Below are 24,560 nucleotides of genomic sequence, written 5' to 3'. Positions count from 1 at the left end.
TCTAGATTGACAGCTGCTCCTCTAGCCAATCAGTCCAAGGGGGAGTTGACGTCACTCCGATGCGACTAGTGGCTTCTGTGGTGGCAGGTGTGTGAAGCAGAGCATGTGAGCGGAGTGGAGCGGGGAGCGCGAGCAGGCGGGTCTTAGGGCATTTTTAAAAGGACAGAGCGACCTGCTCCTATTTCGCTCCAATTTCGCTCTGCTCACCACGAGTCTGAAGCATGCTCAGTCAAGCCTGACCCAGAATCCATCTGTCTTTTACTGTCATCAACAGACTATTTTCATTCAAAACTTGGCTCAATAATGGAGTTCAAAAAGTACTTCAAAAAAAGAAAACGAGAAATCATACAGGTGTACTATTTAAAAAACGAACTAACAGTGATTTATTTATATAGTTAGGCCCATTAATTCGTTTAATTTTACAGCAGTTTTTTTTGTACAATTGATATAAGCCAATTTAAAATTTAATCCTGTGCGCTGCGCAAAAGTTCATTTATAAGAATGTTGGCCTAATAGTTAATTTACTTTTAAAACGTTTATGTATATTTTTGTTTATATAATTTTTATTTATGTTATTAGGCCCATTTATTCGTTTAATTTTACAGGAGTTTTTTTTTTTTTTTTTTTATTTATTTTTTTTTTTTTTTGTAGCTACAATTGATATAAGCCAATTCAAATTTTAATCCTGTGCGCTGCGCAAAAGTTCGGTTATAAGAATGTTGGTCTAAAAGTTAATTTACTTTTAAAACGTTTATGTATATTTTTGTTTATATAATTTTTATTTATATTATTAGGCCCATTTATTCGTTTAATTTTACAGCAGTTTTTTTTTTTTCGTACAATTGTACAATTGATATAAGCCAATTTAAATTTTAATCCTGCGCGCTGCACAAAAGTTCAGTTATAAGAATGTTGACCTGATAGTTAATTTACTTTTAAAACGTTTATGTATATTTTTGTTTATATAATTTTTCACAATATTATAAGGCCCATTTATTCGTTTAATTTTACAGGAATTTTTGTGACTAATTTGTCATTTGTAATTTGAAATAAAACATTTCTATTTGAAAAATGTTGTTGTTGCTCATTAGTTCTTTAGGAGGTAAGGCTGTGGTCTAAGCTAAAAGTCATATAAAGATTTTTTTTTTTCTTTTTTGGAGCGAGCGGGGGCGATTTGAGTGGAGCGCGAAGCAAACTGCGTTGAGCGCTGAGCGATAATGAGCGGAGCGGCCTGATGTAGCTTTGAGCGGGGGGGGAGCGGAGGGGTGAACAGTTCCGTGAGCGATGAGCGGAGATTCTCACCGCTCCACTCCGCTCATATGCTCTGGTGTGAAGTAGAGGGTGACACGGGAGTGGATTTTCAAATCTCTCCCGTCCCACTCCCGCAAAAAAAGATCCCATCCCGTCCCAATCACACAAAAAATACTGGGGGAAAATCCCGTCCCGTTTCAATCCCGGAAGAATGACTCACGTTCCCTCCCACTATGTTGTATTTATTTTTGGCCGGAATCTGTCACAAAAAAATACAAATAAAATACAGTACAGATCACAGCATGCCCACTTTAGTTAAATAAAAATTCAAAATGTAGTTTTTTTGTTATTTTATTGAACTGAAAGCCATCTTAATGCACATTTTGCATTGCACACACATTAAATTTAATGTAAAACATCCATGCTAACACACACGTTTTCTATTTTATTTATTTTTTTCATTTGAGCGTAGACATTTCACTGTCTATAGATTTATTTTTCATACACAGAGTTTCGAAGTTTCTCGCTCAAGTTCACATGACCGAGACGACAGAAACCGCATCGTTTGCTTTAATTATTTTTACAGAAGCACGTTCCGTTGTTATTCTAATTGCACACAAATGAACGTATAAGGATTCGAAAGATTTATTACTTTTATCTGTATGACCAAAGATTACGGAGTATTTTAAGAGCCAGTGAGTGCACCGGTGCCTATCTGTCCTGCTGTGAGCGCGCTGCTGTTCAGTTTGCGCACACACTTCAATAGCGCACATTTCTGTGGGTTAACATTAGATTGAGCGGCCATGTAAAGTTATGACTACATACATCTTTTAGATGAAAACCTATATTTGAGGTCTATGAATGATAGCTGGGCTTTTGGATGTCCTGCCCGATGTAGGCTACTGTATTACCACATAGACCAGCCATTAACGGTCTGTCCTTCACGCGCAGGTCATTCACTGAACCAGCCACACCAAAGCAGACAGGAGGAGAACATAAAGACACAGGGGAAGTAGAATTGAGTTCAAAATTAAAATATAAGCCTACAGTTTATAGTTTATTTAAAAGGTAGGCTATATTTGTGTATAAAGTTGGGGATCAAAGTGTTATTACGATTCCCGGTCCCGCCCACTCCCACTGACATTTTTTCCTGTGCCGTCCCAATCCCGTGATTAATAGTGTGAAGATCTAGTGTGAGAATGGATAACCAGTGTCAGAAGGCAAATCCTGGACGATCTCAGGTAATTAGCCATAAATATTTTGTTAATGGGTGACAGAAACATTCACTTTGTGTGTTATGATCTTTTCTGCAAGCTCTATGTAGTCCGACTAGGCCGATCTAGCTCGTTAACAGGTGTCTTGTTAGTTTGGTTTAGTAAGCAATACTTTATATTTTAGCCATTGTAGGGCTGCACGATAAATTGCACGTGATATGCGCGTCTTGTCAGTAAAGGCGGTGTCCTGACATTTCCTACCAGGGTTTACTGCGCATGCGCACATCAATATCGCGTCCTTTTTCTCATGCTAAACAATGATTTTTAATGTATATGCATTACTGTAAGGGTAGGTTTAGGGTTGGGGGTAGGTGTAAACTTTAATAAAAACACAATCTAATTGTAAGAAAAAAATATTTAATGTTGGTTTCATGTAGCTGTATCCCTTCAAGCTACAACCACAAATATAACACATAAAATACTGTAGGCCCTATTTGCATTCCGGTTCTGTAATCAGCGGTAATTCTCCATCACCTGCGCGCTTTCACATGGAGCAGCATAACGGCTAGTAAATGCTGCTCCATGAAAGTGCGCAGGTGATGGAGATTTACCGCTGATTACAGAACCGGCTTTACTGACAAGCTGCGCATCAAATATCGCGTGCTATTTATAGTGCAGCCCTACTGCCTAAAATATAAAGTATTGCTCACTAAACCAAACTAACAAGACACGTCTTAGCGGGCTACATATCGGCCTACTCGGACAGAATAGAGCTTGCAGAAAATATCATAACACACAAAGGGAATGTTTCTGTCACCCATTAACAAATATATTATGGCTAATTACCTGAGATCGTCCGGAATTTGCCTGCTGACGCTGGTTATCCAGCTTCACACACCTGCCACAGCAGCCAAGAGTCGCATTGGAGTGACCTCAACTCCCCCTTGGACTGATTGGCTAGAGGAGCAGCTGTCAATCTAGAACTTGTGGCCCAATGGTGACGCTGAAGCCCGCCCTGATTTACATGAAACTCTAACTGCAACATTTGGAAACGCAAGCGCAGAACGTGGAAACAAGAGCAAAGGGGAAAAGACCATAAGCACACAAAAAAATAACATATGAGCAGGAAACATGATTTTGTGTGCAATTTGGAAATTTTTTTAATTCATGTTTCAGTTTTGTGCAATATAATTTTAAATGTGTTTACATTTTTGATTCACGCTTAATTATTTTTCGATCAATGACCGCGTTGTTTGTTATTTAAAAAAAAATTGCATTTGTTTTTCAGTTTTGTGCGTTATTATTTTACATGTGTTTTTAAATATTTTATTTATGCTTATGATTTTTCGATCTATGACTGCAATACATTTGGCGGGATTCTGATCCCATAAGCTAGCAGTCGGTTGGTTTAGGCAGTCTGTCTGCTTCCTGACCTCGGCCCCAGTTAGCCAAGTGCAAACTTTAAGACTATGTGCCATATTTCTAGAGAGACGAGCGGCACCACCCCAGGAGGGATGAAGACCATCTCTTTTCAACAGGTCAGGTCTGCCCCAAAAACTTGTCCAATTGTCTATAAAATCTATGTTTTTCAGCGGGCACCACTTAGACATCCAGCCATTGATTGACGACAGTCTGCTATGTATCTCGTCATCACGGTAAGCAGGGAGCAGATCAGAGCATATTACTGTGTCTGACATTGTACTTGCAAGTTAATGTTATTTTTAGTGATCTCCGACTGGCGAAGTCGAACATCATTAGCGCCGGCATGAATAACAATTAGTGCTGTCAAATGATTAATCACGATTAATCACATCCAAAATAAAAGTTTTTGTTTACATACTATATGTATGTGTACTGTGTATATTTATTATGTATATATAAATACATACACATACAGTAAATATTTTGAAAATATTTACATGTATATACAGTTTATATATTTATATTCTTATATTTTATATTATATATAAATATATTTAATATATAAACATAACATATGTTTCTTAAATTTATACATGCATGTGTTTGTAATTATATATACATAATAAATATACACAGCATACACGCATATATTATGTAAACAAAAACTTTTATTTTGGATGTGATTAATCGTGATTAATCATTTGACAGCACTAATAAATGTATTAATAAATTTTTATTTTGGATTTGATTGATCTTTTTTGATTGTTTTTTTGAACTAAAACTATGCCGCCTCACAGTCACCAAATCGCCCTACTGCAGAGGAGCTGTAACTGGAATCGAACAATGTACAGGACTCCCTGAGCTAGTCGCATCCAAAGCCATATCTCCAGCCCTCACAATCTTACTTTCCTCAAAGTTTGGATGCATGTCTCTAATACTGAAACCTTCTCTGTCAGCCTAACTATTTCTTTGCATTCATCACATGTGAATGCCTCATCGCCGACAGAGAGAGCTAAACTATACATGTGGCAAGCGGCGCAAACAACAATAGCAGGAGAAGAAGCCATTACTCACCGTGATTGAAGAATGATTTTGACTTACCACTGTTGTTTGATGAACTCGTGAAAACCGGTGAAAGAGAGAAAAGAAACGGGGCAAGAGAAAAAAGAAAAGGGTAATAGACGCGAATAGAAACTAAAATGGAAACGTGAATGACATGCTAACTGGCTAACGAATGACAAGCTAACTGACTCTACGCGTTCTGCACTCGCGCTTTAAAATTTAAAGCAAATGGTCAGAATAGTTTGATAGATAATATTGGATATGTGGTGGGAATTAAGTTTATATTTATATTTATATACAGGTTTGTCTGTATGTGTATTCACTGCCAGTGAGCAACAGAATTTCAAAATAATAATAATAATAATAAAAATAGCCTTAATTAATTATTAGGTTAACGCAATAATAATGGTTAAAGTGCCCAGCCCTAATATATATATATATATATATATATATATATATATATATATATATATATATATATATATATATATAAGTGATATTACCTGTGTTTCAAAAAAAAAGAGAAAAAAAAAATTACATGGTTATGTTCAAAATTTCATTTTACTGTCTAAGGCTGGGGATACCCCAAACATCCTGAGTGTACATATTATGCACATTTCAAGGATGAAACTTTTTACATTATTAACCATCTGTTCTGTCCAAGTGTCATGCACATTCATGAGCTCACACTTGACATGAACATAAATATGTTGTGAAGCTTGATGTTGAAAAACTCATGCGAGAAGTGATGTGGAAACACAGAGGATCATCACAATTTTCACAAAGCACTTACTGTACATCATTTAAGAAATCTGCAAACAGATTCTCTTTTGTGAGCCATTTTTTTACAGTGAGCTTTAAAGGAACAGTTCATACAATAAAGAACATTGTCATCATTTACTCACTTTTATGTTGTTTCTTTCTTTTGTGCAATAGAAAATGGTTGATTTATGTATAAAAGTTTGACCACAATTTTCAATTCTGGGTGAACTGTAGCTGTGCTCCTTTTTAAATTTTATTTTACTGGTCAATGTTCTTGGACTTCAGTGTGGATACAGCATCCTTTAAAAGCAAAATATTTAGAGCCATACCTTGATTTTTGGCTCTTGTGCACAGCAATTTGACTATCAATTTTGGAATTATTCAAATAAAGTAATTACATCATTATACAGCATCAGAGGGGGCGGTAGATGGGTTGGTCAATCTGATAAAGGCCCCTGTATAAATGAAATGACAGTAAGAAGATCAGAACAAGCTCCTAACAGGAGGAGATTTACTCATGGTCTATGAGACAGAGGATCAGGAGACTCAATACTGCTTTCCTGCCATCAACTCATCATGTATCAAGGGAAAGCGCTCAAGTTATGAATACAATATCATGTATGTATTTTTTTCATTGCTGTCAGCATGGACTGTGTTTCTGAACTTGTTGGTGATCATCTCCATCTCTCACTTCAAAAAGCTTCACACTCCAACCAACCTGATCATTCTCTCTCTGGCTGTGGCCGATATGCTTGTAGGGCTTATTGTCATGCCTGTGGATGCCATCAAGCTAATTGAGACATGTTGGTACTTTGGAGACACTTTCTGTGATGTGTTTATGATAATCATGGTACTGCTCATCTCAACATCTCTTAGTAATTTAGTTTTAATTGCTGTTGATCGTTATGTGGCTGTTTGTCACCCTTTACTGTATCCAAAGAAAATAACAATGACTAAAACTTTAATAAGCATCTGCCTCTGCTGGTTTTTCTCTTCAACCTACAATATTGGCTATTTAATTAGTGGCCGATATTTTGCAGCTTCCCAAAGATCAGATGTGTGCTATGGAAAATGCTATTTAGTAATAAGTTTTTCTTGGACATTAACTGACCTTTTTTTCTCCTTCTTGTTACCTTGTACCCTGATTATAACTTTATATTTGAGGATTTTCTATGTCGCACATCAGCAAGTGAAAGTTATAAACTCCCTAATGAAGAGTGGTAAATGTGTAACGGAAGGATCAGTGAGGAGGAAATCTGAGAGCAAAGCTGCAATGACATTAGGAATCATTGTGACAGTTTATCTGCTTTGCTATATTCCCTATGTATTGTCTGCAACAAGTACTACAGTAATGTCTTCTGCGACAGTGACATTTCTATTATGGTCTTTGTATTTTAACTCTGGTCTTAATCCTCTTATCTATGCTTTATTCTACCGCTGGTTTAAAATATCAGTTAAACACATCTTAACATTTAAAATATTCAAGCCAGCATCCTCTCTTGTGGACATTTTTAAAGATTATTAATGATTTTTGTGGAGGATAAAGCACAATTTCTAATGCTAACATACAGTTCTAAAGTCTTAGTTTGAGTTTTAAATTTGAAGTGGAGACATTCATTAACAGAAGAAATAAACAAGTATATAGTCTTGAGTTTATTCTATGTTCTTGTTATGACCTTATTTTTATTTGGCTAAAATGAATTTTAACATTGAAACATGTTAATATGTTGATAGTTTTGTTTATGTGTTTAATGTTCATTTACTGTTTGTGTTGTAAATATGTATCATATATTGGTCTGGACAGTCACAGACACACTGTATTTAACCATGTGACCACATATTCTCTTTTACTGTGCCTACAGAACAGAGTCATCAAGGTTCATGATAAATGCTTTGCAGAGTGTGTGGTTTTGAATATATCTGTTTAATTATGTTCATGAAGTTCAGTTTTATTGAAGTAGGTTTTGACACTGCTGCATTATATGTGCTTTGTAAGTTAAATTCATTAATTTAAAGGTCATTGTGGTGATTAATTTAGTTTTGTTTATCTGCATAAAGTTAAATCTGGGTATAATTGATTTTTATTAAAGTTTATTGTCATTTACATTTTATATAACATTTTTAATATATATATTTATAATTTAATAAAACATTATAGCATTAAAACGATATGTTGAGCTGCTAATCCCACTCCTACCTCTAAACTTAACTGTCACAATTCCTTAAAAATGTGTACAGTTATATAGAAAAACATAACAGACAAGTGTAATCACAAATTTGTAACAAACAAAAGTAGTCCAAATGATGATGTGTTGCATTCACAGTTTTCTCTGGCAGAACATTATATTTTTGTGTGAGGAACAGAGCAGAATTGAAGTTGTCAATGGCTGAAAAATGTATCCCGAACCACTCAATGAAGGCATGCATTTCTCTTTCACATCACCCTGTTTACAGACACTGCTTAGAATGGAGATGAAGACTGTTGAATAATACACACACATACATGTACATATTTTACAAATCAAATATAATTCATATTATATATAAATATTAATATTTGATTAAAAAAAACATTTTTCTTAAATATATACATGCATGTGTGTGCATTTATATATACATAATAAATATACACAGTACACATACATATATTATGTAAACAAAACCTTTTATTTTGGATGTGATTAATTTTTTTTGAGCGGACTAATAATAAAGTTCATGTTGACCTGCCAAGGCTTTGCAAAAATGTACATAAAATCATGTCTTATAAAAACATATCTATTTTCCCTTTTGACCAGTAGGTAATACATTCCAAAGAAATAAAACCATACTACTTTATGCCACTCTGACACTATTGTTTATTAGAGATCCATTTAAGAAAAACACTCTTACTAGCAGCATAAGCAAGAACATTAAACAACTTCCTGTTCAAAATGTTCTTTATATTTTTAGCAGTAACACCTAACAACAAATAAAGTAAATTAAGGTCACATCCTGTATTAAATATAAGACAGCCTCCTACAAATCTGTACCCAGTAGGATTTAGTCTTTGATACATAAGATATTTTGCGAGTTTCCCCTTTTCTTCTCTGTTTTTTTTTTTATGCTTTTTGCTGGCATTCTCACTAAATACGATCCCCAAACGTTTGAAACTTGAGTTTATCGATAACAATGGCTCTTAAGTTTAATTCAGGATAAGTTTGAACAATTAAGCCAAAGCACAAAAATCACTTACTCTGTAGCCTGAATCACCATGCCCCCCACACTAAGAAAAATGATCGTTATTGACATAAATCAAAAAAAAAAAAAAAAAAATATTGAGATACCATTTTTTGTCAATATGCTCAAGAGTAATGACGCAGTAATAATGATGTAATGAGGTCACAGTTATGTGTTTCTTGAGTAATTTTACAACAAATCATAATCAAGGACTACATCTGTAAGGAGTTAATTCAATTTTTAAAAAATCTGTTGAAAATTATTAGACTATAAACACTTCAGTGCCCTCAGAAGGCATCATTTAGGTCATTTGGCAATCTACATTATAAGGACCAAATATCCCCACAAAGATTTGTTAGGCCCCACAAGTAAACAGCTTATAAATCATAGTTCTTTTAAAGAGCAGGTCAGATGGTATTTTAAAGTGTCCCAATATTGTATTGGAGTCCCCTACATCAGGTTTAAATGCATCTAAGGTCAGAAAACATTGTAATTTTCTCAGAATATACATTTAATATTAGAGTCATTTGCCAATGATTAGGAAATGATTCGTTTCTAGGAAGTTCGGAGCAAGCCCCTCCCTTCCTTAAGCCTACTCTGCTCTGATTGGTCAGCTGGCCAAACCTGTTGTGATTGGCACAGAGATGAGTCCTTGAGCCTTGGTGCTTGACAAAGCACCTTTACATAAAACAATAATATAATCAATCCGTTCTCATAATGACATAAAATAAAAAAACACTTATGCAAGCGAATCGTGCCCACAGCTAAAGTTTAGCTGCTAAACTGTGAACACTAGGTGGATACGTTAGCCGAGTGCTAACGTGACTAACTGATTAAACAATACAGTTTGTAAACCAAAATATGTCTACTGTAATGTTTGAAGAACGACAGACAAAAGATGCTTGGTCTTAACTTTTAATCAGAACGCAGAACAGTTGTATCACAGGAGCACCAGCCGAAATCACTCATCTCTCCCGCATTAACCCTGTAGCTGCCAGTGCAGCACAATAAACAGCAGTTTCACAATTATTATAAAGTCTGTGTGCTACACTACATTCTTTATTATTAAACAAAGTAATTAGAACAACGTCAGTCTACAATAATCGACATATTCTTAGGTTCATTGCGAATTTTAAGAACTACTTCAGTAAGACAGTAATATCGTGCTTTACCTGGAAACCTAAAGCTGCACTAGATATACATCACATATTGGCACAAAAAAAATATATTTTGAGCACTCAATTGAAAATGTACACCTAACGTATCAATCGTACTACTTACAGGTTGTGGTTCAGAGAGCTTGTTAGTCCAAATTAAGAAGATTAGAAGCCAACAAAGATAAAAGCCCAGATTAGAGAAACAGTTCTTGATAAAATGACAAGCACACAACAAAAGGCTTGAATTGTATTTCTTTGGTATCCTTGAACACTGCGTCTTCTCAACATGATGTAAACGCACTAATAGCAAAAGTGTTTGTGGGCAGATCAGACTCTGTTCGTATTTCGCGGGCAGGCGGGGATTATGCACTGGCGAACAACGATCTGGCACCGTTCGACACCAAAAAGGAGAATAAATAGAGCGAGAGCTGAACAGACATTGAATTCAGGTGAGTGGAATCAAACGATTAAGAACAGTGAGGGTGGTAATGAGAGGGAGGGAGGAACGCCATAGTGGAGTGCATGGCGAACGATCAAAACAAAACACCATGTGCTCACAACATGCAGACAGAACACGCCAATCGAAGGACAGGATGATCAACTCGAGGATATGACAGTGTGTCTCTAATACTGAAACCATCTCTGTAAGCCTAACTATTTCCCTGCATTTATCACATGTGAATCCCTCATCGGTGACAGAGAGAGCTAAACTATACATGCTGCAAGCAGTGCAAACAACAATAGCAGGAGAAGAAGCCATTACTCACCATGACTGAAAAATTATTCTGACTTACCACTGTTGTTTGATGAACTTGTGAAAAACAGTGCGAGAGAGAAAAGAAATGGGGCAAGAGAAAAAAGAAAACAGTAATAGACGCGAACTGAAATGCGAATGGAAATGTGAATGGAAATGTGAATGAAAAGCTAACCGTCTAATGAATGCAAAAGCGCTGTACGCGCGCTGCACTCACGATTTAAAATTTAAAGCGAACGGTCAGAATAGTTAATAGATAATATTGGATATATGGTGAAAATTAAGTTTATATTTATACTTATATACAGGTTTGTCTGTATGTGTATTCACAGCCAGTGAGAAACAGCCAAAATAATAATAATAATAATAGTAATAATAAAAACACGATAAAATAATTTTTGGCATTAATTATTTAATAGTTTAATGCAATAATAATGAGTTAACTTGCCCAGCCCTAATATATAAAAAATAATAAATTACATGGTTATGTTCAAAGTTGCATTTTACTGTCTTAGGCCGGGGATACCCCAAACATCCTGAATGTACACATTATGCACAGTACAAGGATGAAACTTTTTACACTATTAACCATCTGTTCTGTCCAAGTGTCAAACGCAGATTCATGAGCTCACACTTGACATAAACTTCAGTATGTTGTGAAGCTTGATGTTGAGAAACTCATGCGAGAAGTCATGTGGAAGCATAGAGGATCATCACTTATCACATGATTCCCTTTCAAGGGAACTTCGAACTGCGTCCTCTAGGGGTCACTATGGCGAACACCTCGTTGTGACCCGTGTCTGAAGCATACATTGAAAAAACACAAACGAGTTGGCTGGCGTCAGCCTCTGACGTCACTACCGGTGCGACTATAAACAGGCACCAGGAGAACACGTCATTCTCTTCTTCATGTTCAATGACCGTTTTGTTTGAAGAGTGCATCTGAAAGAACCGGTAAAAGCGCACTTTCTCTGTCCATCATGGCGACTACTAGCAAGCGTTTAGACAATGTGTGCATCCGTGTCTGCGTTATTTGACAACCGATGACACACACGATCTTTGCGTCATTTGTTTGGGTAAAGAGCACGCACGCGATGTCTTTGAGGAGGCAATCTGCATGCATTGTGAGCGTTTTTTTAATGAAAAAGCTCCGCTCTCGTTTGTCTCTTTCCGAGAAAAAAAAAAAAGGAAAAATGGCACCCATCACTCCCGCGGTTCAGGACCCGCTGCTGCTGAGGCACAGAGGAGAATGAGCTTGTGAGAATTTCAGGTGGATCTGTCTGAATGATTTAGAGAGGGACTTTCCCTTTCACGCTCGTCAGCGGCGGACGAGAGAGAGCCTCAGGAGGATGATGTTATATCTTTAACACTTTCTGATACTGAGGTTAGTGCTCTGCTGGGTTTTTACCCAGGAAAAGCAGGAGATATTTGAGGATGTTGAAGAAGCTGAGGCTGAGCCTTCTCAAATCTCCTGCCTTGTGCATATAGAGCTGTTGGAGGTTATGGATCGCGCCACGGCAAGGTTGGACTTGCCATGAAAGTACGCTAACAAGGTGACGCCGTGAGGCCACCTCGATGAGCGTTATCTTTCTGAACATAGCCCTCCAGCTCAGGTGAGCCTTCCATTTCTGCCTGAACTCCATACAGAGATCGAAAAGAAATGAAAGAGGCTGTTTTCTTCTCGTATCCATCGGTTTCTGCATAAGAATTTTGCCAACATCGAGGCGATGTGCAAAAACGGCTATGAGAGGATGCCCCCTGAAGAAGGAGCTTTCTTTCTGTGGGGAAGACATCCTATCTTAATCTCTCTCCTTGCCATCTAAGCCCCTTCAAGAAATACATCTCGCTTAAATGGCAAGGCATACGCAGCAGGCCTGCACTTCCCTCAGCATGGCGGCATGGGTATACTGTTCCCCATAGTGACCCCTAGAGGACGCAGTTCGAAGTTCCCTTGAAAGGGAATGTCTCAGGTTACGAATGTAACCATGGTTCCCTGAGTAGGGAACGAGACACTGCGTCCTCTAGCTCCTTGCCATGCTTCGGTTGCAAGCTTCAGACGAAGAAGTGAATGAGGTGTTCTCCTGGTGCCTGTTTATAGTCACGCCGGTAGTGATGTCAGAGGCTGTCGCCGGCCAACTCATTGGTGTTTTTTCAATGTATGCTTCAGATACGGGTCACGACGAGGTGTTCCCCATAGCGACCCCTAGAGGACGCAGTTTCTCGTTCCCTACTCAGGGAACCATGGTTACATTCGTAACCTGAGACATTTTCACAATGCACTTACATCATTAAAGAAATCTGCAAACAAATCTTAGAGATTTTATTAGTACAAACTTCTCTTTTGTGAGCCATTTTTACAATGCGCTTTAAAGGAACAGTTCACCCAATAAAGAACATTGTCATCATTTACTCACTTTTATGTTGTTTCATGTTGTTTCTTTCTTTTGTGCAATACAATAGATGATATTTAGAAAATGTTTGATCTATGTATAAAAGTATGATGAAAATTTTCAATTCTGGGTCAAGTCAAGTCAAGTCATCTTTATTTATATAGCGCTTTAAACAAAAAAGATTGCGTCAAAGCAACTGAACAACATTAATTAGGAAAACAGTGTGTCAATAATGCAAAATGACAGTTAAAGGCAGTTCATCATTGAATTCAGTGATGTCATCATGCAGGTCAGTTCAGTTTAAATGGTATCTGTGCAATAATTTGCAATCAACTCAACAATATCGCTGTAAATTAAGTGTCCCCAACTAAGCAAGCCAGAGGCGACAGCGGCAAGGAACCAAAACTCCATCAGTGAGAGAATGGAGAAAAAAACCTTGGGAGAAACCAGGCTCAGTTGGGGGGCCAATTCTCCTCTGACCAGACGAAACCAGAAGTTCAATTCCAGGCTGCAGCAAAGTCAGATTGTACAGAAGAATCATCTCTTTCCTGTGGTCTTGTCCCGGTGGTCGTCTGAGACAAGGTCTTTACAGGGGATCTGTCTCTGGGGCTCTAGTCCTGGTCTCCGCTGTCTTTCAGGGCTGTAGATTTCCTTTCTAGGTGCTAATCCACCATCTGGGCTGGATACATACTGGATCCGGTGACTGCAGTGACCCTCTGACTTGGATACAGACTGGATCTGGTGGCTACGGTGACCTCGGAATAAGAGAGAAACAGACTAATATGAGCGTAGATGCCATTCCTCTAACGATGTAGCAAGTACATCGGGTGTTATGGGAAGTGTTCCTGGTTCCGGTTTACCTAATTAATGCAGCCTAAAAATCCTTTAACGGATTTGGATATTAGAAGTGTATTAGTATGTTATGTGTAAGCCAGGTTAAAGAGATGGGTTTTTAATCTAGATTTAAACTGCAAGAGTGTGTCTGCCTCCCGAACAATGTTAGGTAGGTAGGTTATTCCAGAGTTTGGGCGCTAAACAGGATAAGGATCTACCGCCCGCAGTTGACTTTGATATTCTAGGTATTATCAAATTGCCAGAGTTCTGGGTGAACTATCAATGTAGCTGTGCTCCTTTTTAAGTTTATTTCACTGGTCAGTGTTCTTGGACTTCACTGTGGATATAGCATCATGTAAAAGCAAAATATTTAGTTCCATACCTTGATTTTCGGCTTTTGTGCACAGCGATTTGTCTACTAAGTTTGGAATTATTAAAAGAAGGTAATTACATCATTATACAGCATCAGAGTGGGCGGTCGATGGGTTGGTCAGTCTGATCCAGACACTGTATAAATGAAAGGACAGTAAGAAGAGCAGAACAAGCTCCTAACAGGAGGAGATTCACTCATGGTCTATGAGATAGAGGATCATGAGACTCAATACTGCTTTCCTGCCATCAACTCATCATGTATCAAGGGAAAGCGCTCAAGTTATGAATACAATATCATGTATGCATTTGTTTCATTGCTCTCAGCATGGACTGTGTTCTGAACCTGCTGGTGATCATCTCCATCTCTCACTTCAAGAAGCTGCACACTCCAACCCAACCTGATCATTCTCTCTTTGGCTGTGGCCGATATGCTTGTAGGGGTTATTATCATGCCTGTGGATGCCATCAAGCTAATTGAGACATGTTGGTACTTTGGAGACACTTTCTGTGATGTGTTTATGATAATCATGGGACTGCTTCTCTCAGCATCTCTCAGCAATTTAGTTTTAATTGCCGTTGATCGTTATGTGGCTGTGTGTCACCCTTTACTGTACCCAAAGAAAATAACAACAGCTAAAACTTTAATAAGCATCAGTCTCTGCTGGTTTTTCTCTTCAACCTACAATATTGGCTATTTAGTTAGTGGCAGATATTTTGCAGCTTCCCAAAGATCAGATGCATGTTATGGAAAATGCTATTTAGTAATACGTTTTTCTTGGACATTAACCGACCTTTTTTTTTCCCTCTTGTTACCTTGTACCCTGATTATAAATTTATACTTGAGGATTTTCTATGTTGCACATCAGCAAGTGAAAGTTATAAACTCCCTGATGAAGAGTGGTAAATGTGTAACGGAAGGATCAGTGAGGAGGAAATCTGAGAGCAAAGCTGCACTGACATTAGGAATCATTGTGACAGTTTATCTGCTTTGCTATATTCCCTATACATTGTCTGCAACAAGTACTACAGTAATATCTTCTGCCACAATTACATTTCTATTATGGACTTTGTATGTTAACTCAGGTCTGAATCCTCTTATCTATGCTTTATTCTACCGCTGGTTTAAAATATCAGTTAAACACATCTTAACATTTAAAATATTCGAGCCAGCATCCTCTCTTGTGGACATTTTTAAAGATTATTAATGATTTTTGTGGAGGATAAAGCACAATTTCTGATGCTAACATACAGTTCTAAAGTCTTAGTTTGAGTTTTAAATTTAAAGTGGAGACATTCATTAACAGAAGAAATAAACAAGTATGATACTCTTTAGTTTATTCTATGTTCTTTTTATGACCTTATTTTTATTTGGCTAAAATGAATTTTAACATTGAAACATGTTAATATGTTGATAGTTTTGTTTATGTGTTTAATGTTCATTTACTGTGTGTGTTGTAAATACAGGTATGTATCATATATTGGTCTGGACAGTCACAGACACACTGTATTCAACCATGTGACCACATATTCTCTTTTACTGTGCCTACAGAACAGAGTCATCAAGGTTCATGATAAATGCTTTGCAGAGTGTGTGGTTTTGAATATATCTGTTTAATTATGTTCATGAAGTTCAGTTTTATTGAAGTAGGTTTTGACACTGCTGCATTATATGTGCTTTGTAAGTTAAATTCGTTAATTTAAAGGTCATTGTGGTGATTAATTAAGTTTTGTTTATCTGCATAAAGTTAAATCTGGGTATAATTGATTTTTATTAAAGTTTATAGTCATTTACATTTTATATAACATTTATATTTTAATAAAACATTATAGCATTAAAACGATACGTTGAGCTGCTAATCCCACTCCTACCTCTAAACTTAACTGTCACAATTTCTTAAAAATGTGTACAGTTATATAGAAAAACATAACAGACAAGTGTAATCACAAATTTTTTGTAAAAAAAAAGTGTTGTAAATGTTGTTGTGTTTTGTTTTCAGTTTTTTCTGTGGGAGAATTATATTTTTGTGTGAGGAACAGAGCAGAATTGAAGTTGTCAATGGCTGAAAAATGTATCCCGAACCACTCAATGAAGGCATGCATTTCTTATTCACATCACCCTGTTTACAGACACTGCTTAGAATGGAGATGAAGACTGTTGAATAATACACAAACATACATGTACATATTTTACAAATCAAATATAATTCATATTGTCATCCCGATGCCGAAAATACCTAATGCAAAATCTCTCAAAGACTTTCGCCCAATCGTACTCACATCTATTCTGTGTAAATGTATGGAGCACATAGTATGTAAGGAACTGTTATTCCAAATCGAGACATGCATAGACCTCATGCAATTTGCCTATCGGGCAAATAGGAGCACTGTGGATGCCTCTCTCACTCTTTTAAATAAGGTTCAAAATCATCTAGATAATTCAAATTCCTATGTTCGAATACTCTTCATGGATTTCTCATCCGCTTTTAATACTGTCCAACCTCATCTTCTTTTAAAGCGCCTTTATGAGTTAGGTGCTAGTAGTTGGATGATTTTATGGATTAAGGAGTTTTTAAAAGGTCGCCCTCAGCGAGTTTGTGTTAATAATGTTATGTCGGATTGCTTGGTTTTAGATACTGGGGTACCTCAGGGATGTGTACTGTCTCCAATACTTTTTTCCGTATACATAAATGAACTGAAGTGCAATGGTGATAACCTTACCTTTATAAAATATGCCGATGATATGGCATTGGTTTCATGTCAGAAAGAAATGAACTGCACCTCATATTTTGAGTATATTGACAGTATTATCTGTTGGTTTGAGAGTAGTTTTTTACATCTTAATATTGAAAAGACAAAAGAGCTATGTTTGGGAAATCAGTTGAAAAGAGTAGATACCGTATCTGAATATAAACCAGTTGTCATAAAGGAAAAAGGTATATTTAAAAACTGTAGATTATGTATGGATTTTTAAATATTTAGAAGCAATCATTGACAATAAACTAAAAGACAGCACCATGGCCTTCTCAGAAAACTGAGGAGTTTCTCCTCAGGAAACTGAGAAGCTTATCGGTCAGCAGACCCTAACTATGTTATATCGATCAATGATTGAGAGTATTCTCACATATAATATTGTTTCATGGTACAGCAATCTAACATTAAAACAAAAGAACAAACTCTCACAAATAATTAATCAAGCAAATAAGATTACTGGACAAAAACAACAGTCACTTCAGAGCTTGTTCGATCATTTTATGGGTAAAATGGCAATTGCGATTTTTAAAGATAACACACATCCTCTTCACTCTGCTTTTGAATTGCTCCCATCTAGACGTAGACTAAAAATTCCCTTGGCTAGAAAAAATGTCTATAAAAGATCTTTTCTTCCATTGGCAGTGATTATCTTGAATCGTACAGTATTTTAATTGAAACAATAGAATGGCTGTTGATATTTTTAATTTTTCTTTCTTACAGTGTTTAATTATAGAATTGAGTTTTTGATGTGTGGTGTGATTTCTAAGCAGTGAATGTATGTTACAGTGTATATATATATATATATATATATATATATATATATATATATATATATATATATATATATACAGTGTAATATATAAATATTAATATTTTATAAAAAAAAAAAATCTTAAATATATACATGCATGTGTGTGCATTTATATATACATAATAAATATACACAGTACACATACATAAATTATGTAAACAAAACCTTTTATTTTGGATGTGATTAATCATTTGATCGGACTAATAATAAAGTTCATGTTGACCTGCCAAGGCTTTGCAAAAATGTATGTGAATTCCTGTCTTATAAAAACATATCTATTTTCCCTTTTGACCAGTAGGTAATACATTCCAAAGAAATAAAACCATACTACTTTATGCCACTCTGACATTATTGTTTAATAGAGATCCATTTAAGAAAAACACTCTTACTAGCAGCATAAGCAAGAACATTAAACAACTTCCTGTTCAAAATGTTCTTTATATTTTTAGCAGTAACACCTAACAACAAATAAAGTAAATTAAGGTCACATCCTGTATTAAATATAAGACAGCCTCCTACAAATCTGTACCCAGTAGGATTTAGTCTTTGATACATAAGATATTTTGTGAGTCTCCCCTTTTTTTCTCTGTTTTTTTTTTTTTTTTATTCTTTTTGCTGGCATTCTCACTAAATACGATCCCCAAACGTTTGAAACTTGAGTTTATCGATAACAATGGCTCTTAAGTTTAATTCAGGATAAGTTTGAACAATTAAGCCAAAGCACAAAAATCACTTACTCTGTAGCCTGAATCACCATGCCCCCCACACTAAGAAAAATTAACGTTATTGACAAAAATCACAAAAAAATAAAAAATAAATATTGAGATACCATTTTTTGTCAATATGCTCAAGAGTAATGACGCAGTAATAATGATGTAATGAGGTCACAGTTATGTGTTTCTTGAGTAATTTACAACTTCTTCAAAAGTTGTTTAACAAATAATAATCAAGGACTATATCTGTAAGGAGTTAATTCAATTTTTAAAAAATCTGTTGAAAATTATTAGACTATAAACACTTCAGTGCCCTCAGAAGGCATCATTTAGGTCATTTGGCAATCTACATTATAAGGACCAAATATCCCCACAAAGATTTGTTAGGCCCCACAAGTAAACAGCTTATAAATCATATTTTTTTTAATAAAGCTTATTTTTTGTCAAATAAAAAATGTTTACTTTTTTTGCACACCAAATACAAATTAAACACACTCCAACAAACAACAGATCTAGCAGTTTTTAACGCTCTTCTGTAGGATAGGGTACTTTCCTATCAATACAGATACAATGTAATTGCAAATACAATGCGATACAAAATACCTCTAGTTTTGTTGTTGTTGGCACACAACACAGACACAGATGCAGGCTTCAGCAGGAGACCCGTTTATTTTCAATAAGTCCAAAAAGGAACTCCCTCAAAGAGAACAAAAAACCAGCCGGAGTATTTAGGAAAAATAGTCCAACAGAAACAATGAGCAACTAAAATGTCCTTGCAAAAAACACCTGGCAGAGGGCGCTCAACGGTGCGGTTGCTTGGGAATTAAAGAACAGAGAGGAGAGGAAGAAGCAAGGGAGCCGGCGTCCGAGCGGGCCAAGAAAACTTCTGCGGTGATGCAGGTGCCCGCCTAGGAAATGAGGGAGGAGAAAATAGAAAAATAAAACAACATGAGGAAGCAACAAAAACCTGAAAGGGGGACAACAATGTCAAGACTAGACTTGATTAGACAGAGTGGCTGAACATTGGTTAACTGGCGAACAACGATCTGGCACCATTCGACACCAAAGAGGAGAATAAATAGAGCGAGAGCTGAACAGACATTGAATTCAGGTGAGTGGAATCAAACGATTAAGAGCAGTGAGGGTGGTAATGAGAGGGAGGGAGGAACGCCATAGTGGAGTGCATGGCGAACGATCAAAACAAAACACCATGTGCTCACAACATGCAGACAGAACACGCCAATCGAAGGACAGGATGATCAACCCGAGGATATGACAGTGTGTCTCTAATACTGAAACCATCTCTGTAAGCCTAACTATTTCCCTGCATTTATCACATGTGAATCCTAACCGGCTAATGAATGCAAAAGCGCTGTACGCGCGCTGCACTCAACGATTTAAAATTTAAAGCGAACGGTCAGAATAGTTAATAGATAATATTGGATATATGGTGAAAATTAAGTTTATATTTATACTTATATACAGGTTTGTCTGTATGTGTATTCACAGCCAGTGAGAAACAGCCAAAATAATACTAATATTATTATTATTATTATTATTATTGTTAAAAACACGATAAAATAATTTTTGGTGTTAATTAATTAATAGGTTAATGCAATAATAATGAGTTAACTTGCCCAGCCCTAATATATGTGATATTACTTGTGTTTCAAAAAAATAAATAAAATAAAATAAAATAAAATAAAATAAAAAATAATAAATTACATGGTTATGTTCAAAATTGCATTTTACTGCACAGTACAAGGATGAAACTTTTTACACTATTAACCATCTGTTCTGTCCAAGTGTCAAACGCAGATTCATGAGCTCACACTTGACATAAACTTCAGTATGTTGTGAAGCTTGATGTTGAGAAACTCATGCGAGAAGTCATGTGGAAGCACAGAGGATCATCACTTATCACATGATTCCCTTTCAAGGAAACTTCGAACTGCATCCTCTAGGAGTCGCTATGGCGAACACCTCGTCGTGACCCATGTCTGAAGCATACATTGAAAAAACACAAACGAGTTGGCCGGCGACAGCCTCTGACTTCACTACCGGCACGACTATAAACAGGCACCAGGAGAACAAGTCATTCTCTTCTTCGTCTTCACTGACTGTTTTGTTTGAAGAGTGCTTCTGAAAGAACCGGTAAGAGCACACTTTCTCTGTCTATCATGGCGACTACTAGCAAGCGTTTAGACAATGTATGCATCCGTGTCGGCGTTATTTGACACCCGATGACACACACGATCTTTGCGTCATTTGTTTGGGTAAAGAGCATGCACGTGATGTCTTTGAGGCAATCTGCGTGCATTGTGAGCGTTTTTTCAATGAAAAAGCTCCGCTCTCATTCGTCTCTCTTTCCGAGAAAAAAAAAGGAAAAAAGGCAGCCATCTGCTTCCCGCGGTTCAGGACCTGCCGCTCCTGAGGCACAGAGGAGAATGAGCTTGTGAGAATTTCAGGTGGATCTGTCTGAATGATTTAGAGAGGGACTTTCAGCGGCGGATGAGAGAGAGCCTCAGGAGGATGATGTTATATCTTTAACACTTTCTGATACTGAGGTTAGTGCTCTGCTGGGTTTTTACCCAGGAAAAGCAGGAGATATTTAAGGATGGTGAAGAAGCTGAGGCTGAGCCTTCTCAATTCTCCTGCCCTGCGTATGTAGAGCTGATGGAGGTTATGGATCACGCCACGGCAAGGTTGGACTTGCCATGAAAGTACGCTAACAAGGTGATGCCGTGAGGCCACCTCGATGCCTGAACTCCATACAGAGATCGAAAAGAAATGAAAGAGGCTGTTTTCTTCTCGTATCCATCGTATCCAAGTATTTTGCTGACATCGAGGTGATGTGCGAAAACGGCTATGAGAGGATGCCCCCTGTAGAAGGAGCTTTCTTTCTGTGGGGGAGACATCCTCTCTTAATCTCCCTCCTTGCCATCTAAGCCCCTTCAAGAAATACATCTCGCTTAAATGGCAAGGCATACGCAGCAGGCCTGCACTCCCCTCAGCATGGCGGCATGGGTATACTGTTCCCCATAGTGACCCCTAGAGGACGCAGTTCGAAGTTCCCTTGAAAGGGAACGTCTCAGGTTATGAATGTAACCATGGTTCCCTGAGTAAGGAACGAGACACTGTGTCCTCTAGCTCCCTGCCATGCTTCGGACGCAAGCTTCAGACGAAGAAGTGAATGAGGTGTTCTCCTGGTGGCTGTTTATAGTTGCGCCGGTAGTGACGTCAGAGGCTGTCGCCGGCCAACTCATTGGTGTTTTTTCAATGTATGCTTCAGATACGGGTCACGACGAGGTGTTCCCCATAGCGACCCCTAGAGGACTCAGGGAACCATGGTTACATTCGTAACCTGAGACGTTTTCACAATGCACTCACATCATTAAAGAAATCTGCAAACAAATCTTAGAGATTTTATTAGTACAAACTTCTCTTTTGTGAGCCATTTTTACAATGTGCTTTAAAGGAACAGTTCACCCAATAAAGAACATTGTCATCATTTACTCACTTTTATGTTGTTTCATGTTGTTTCTTTCTTTTGTGCAATACAATAGATGATGAAGTAAAAGTATGATGAAAATTTTCAATTCTGGGTGAACTATCAATGTAGCTGTGCTCCTTTTTAAGTTTATTTCACTGGTCAGTGTTCTTGGACTTCACTGTGGATATAGCATCATGTAAAAGCAAAATATTTAGTTCCATACCTTGATTTTTGGCTTTTGTGCACAGCGATTTGACTACCAAGTTTGGAACTATTAAAAGAAGGAAATTACATCATTATACAGCATCAGAGTGGGCGGTCGATGGGTTGGTCAGTCTGATCCAGACACTGTATAAATGAAAGGACAGTAAGAAGAGCAGAACAAGCTCCTAAGAGGAGGAGATTCACTCATGGTCTATGAGATAGAGGATCATGAGACTCAATACTGCTTTCCTGCGATCAACTCATCATGTATCAAGGGAAAGCGCTCAAGTTATGAATACAATATCATGTATGCATTTGTTTCATTGCTCTCAGCATGGACTGTGTTTCTGAACCTGCTGGTGATCATCTCCATCTCTCACTTCAAGAAGCTTCACACTCCAACCAACCTGATCATTCTCTCTTTGGCTGTGGCCGATATGCTTGTAGGGCTTATTATCATGCCTGTGGATGCCATCAAGCTAATTGAGACATGTTGGTATTTTGGAGACACTTTCTGTGATGTGTTTTTGATAATCATGGGACTGCTTCTCTCAGCATCTCTCAGCAATTTAGTTTTAATTGCCATTGATCGTTATGTGGCTGTGTGTCACCCTTTACTGTACCCAAAGAAAATAACAACGGCTAAAACTTTAATAAGCATCAGTCTCTGCTGGTTTTTCTCTTCAACCTACAGTATTGGCTATTCAGTTAGTGGCAGATATTTTGAAGCTTCCCAAAGATCAGATGCGTGTTATGGGAAATGCTATTTAGTAATACGTTTTTCTTGGATATTAACCGACCTTTTTTTTTCTCTCTTGTTACCTTGTACCCTGATTATAAATTTATACTTGAGGATTTTCTATGTTGCACATCAGCAAGTGAAAGTTATAAACTCCCTGATGAAGAGTGGTAAATGTGTAACGGAAGGATCAGTGAGGAGGAAATCTGAGAGCAAAGCTGCACTGACATTAGGAATCATTGTGACAGTTTATCTGCTTTGCTATATTCCCTATACATTGTCTGCAACAAGTACTACAGTAATATCTTCTGCCACAATTACATTTCTATTATGGACTTTGTATGTTAACTCTGGCTTGAATCCTCTTATCTATGCTTTATTCTACCGCTGGTTTAAAATATCAGTTAAACACATCTTAACATTTAAAATATTCAAGCCAGCATCCTCTCTTGTGGACATTTTTAAAGATTATTAATGATTTTTGTGGAGGATAAAGCACAATTTCTAATGCTAACATACAGTTCTAAACTCTAGTATGAGTTTTAAATTTAAAGTGGAAACATTCATTAACAGAAGAAATAAACAAGTACTTATGATACTCTTGTGTTTCATTCTATGTTCTTGTTATGGATAAGTTGATTTTAACATTGAAACGTTAATATGTTGATAGTTTTGTTTATGTGTTTAATGTTCATTTACTGTGTGTGTTGTAAATATGTATCATATATTGGTCTGGACAGTCACAGACACACTGTATTCAACCATGTGACCACATATTCTCTTTTACAGTGCCTACAGAACAGAGTCATCAAGGTTCATTATAACTGCTTTGCAGAGTGTGTAGTTTTGAATAATATCTGTTTAATTATGTTCATGAAGTTCAGTTTTATTGAAGTAGGTTTTGACACTGCTGCATTATATGTGCTTTTTAAGTTAAATTAGTTAATTTAAAGGTCAGTGTGGTGATTAATTTAGTTTTGGTTATCTGCATTAAGTTAAATCTGGGTATAACTGATTTTTATTCAAGTTTATAGTAATTTACATTTTATATAACATTTATATTTTAATAAAACAATATAGCATTGAAATGATATGTTGAGCTGCTAATCCCACTCCTACCTCTAAACTTAACTATCACAATTTCTTAAAATATGTACAGTTATATAGAAAAACATAACAGACAAGTGTAATCACAAATTTGTCAGAAACAGTACCAAAAGTAGTCCAAATGATGAGCGAACGGTTAGATTAATTTGATAGACAATATCGGATATATAGTGGGAATTAAGTTTATTTATATTTATATATTTAGGGTTTGTCTGTATGTGTATTCAGAGCCAGTGAGTAACGGACTTTCAAAATAATAACAATAATAAAAACTGTGTGATAAAAAGCGTGATAAAATAATTGTCTCC

At 36.7% G+C, this 24,560-nt stretch overlaps 3 protein-coding genes across 3 annotated transcripts; all 3 read left to right on the top strand.

Moving 5' to 3' along the window:
- The first annotated feature begins 6,152 nt into the window (after window positions 1-6,152).
- On the top strand, window positions 6,153-7,236 carry LOC122146532 (trace amine-associated receptor 13c-like). Its single transcript, XM_042765755.1, has one exon. It carries the CDS (start codon window positions 6,229-6,231, stop codon window positions 7,234-7,236), a length of 1,008 nt encoding a protein of 335 aa, XP_042621689.1. The 5' UTR covers window positions 6,153-6,228.
- Window positions 7,237-14,631: 7,395 nt separating this feature from the next.
- On the top strand, window positions 14,632-15,639 carry LOC109111248 (trace amine-associated receptor 13c-like). Its single transcript, XM_042765714.1, has 2 exons — window positions 14,632-14,732; window positions 14,811-15,639. Exons 1-2 carry the CDS (start codon window positions 14,632-14,634, stop codon window positions 15,637-15,639), a joined length of 930 nt encoding a protein of 309 aa, XP_042621648.1.
- A 6,670-nt stretch (window positions 15,640-22,309) lies between these two features.
- LOC109076542 (trace amine-associated receptor 13c-like) lies at window positions 22,310-23,629 on the top strand. The gene has a single exon (XM_042765754.1). It carries the CDS (start codon window positions 22,613-22,615, stop codon window positions 23,618-23,620), a length of 1,008 nt encoding a protein of 335 aa, XP_042621688.1. The 5' UTR covers window positions 22,310-22,612; the 3' UTR covers window positions 23,621-23,629.
- The last annotated feature ends 931 nt before the right edge of the window (window positions 23,630-24,560 follow it).

This window comes from Cyprinus carpio, chromosome A10, assembly GCF_018340385.1.
Source record: "Cyprinus carpio isolate SPL01 chromosome A10, ASM1834038v1, whole genome shotgun sequence".
Taxonomy (NCBI): domain Eukaryota; kingdom Metazoa; phylum Chordata; class Actinopteri; order Cypriniformes; family Cyprinidae; genus Cyprinus; species Cyprinus carpio.
Note: the sequence above shows the minus strand (reverse complement) of the source record. Positions and strands in the feature narration are given on the sequence as shown.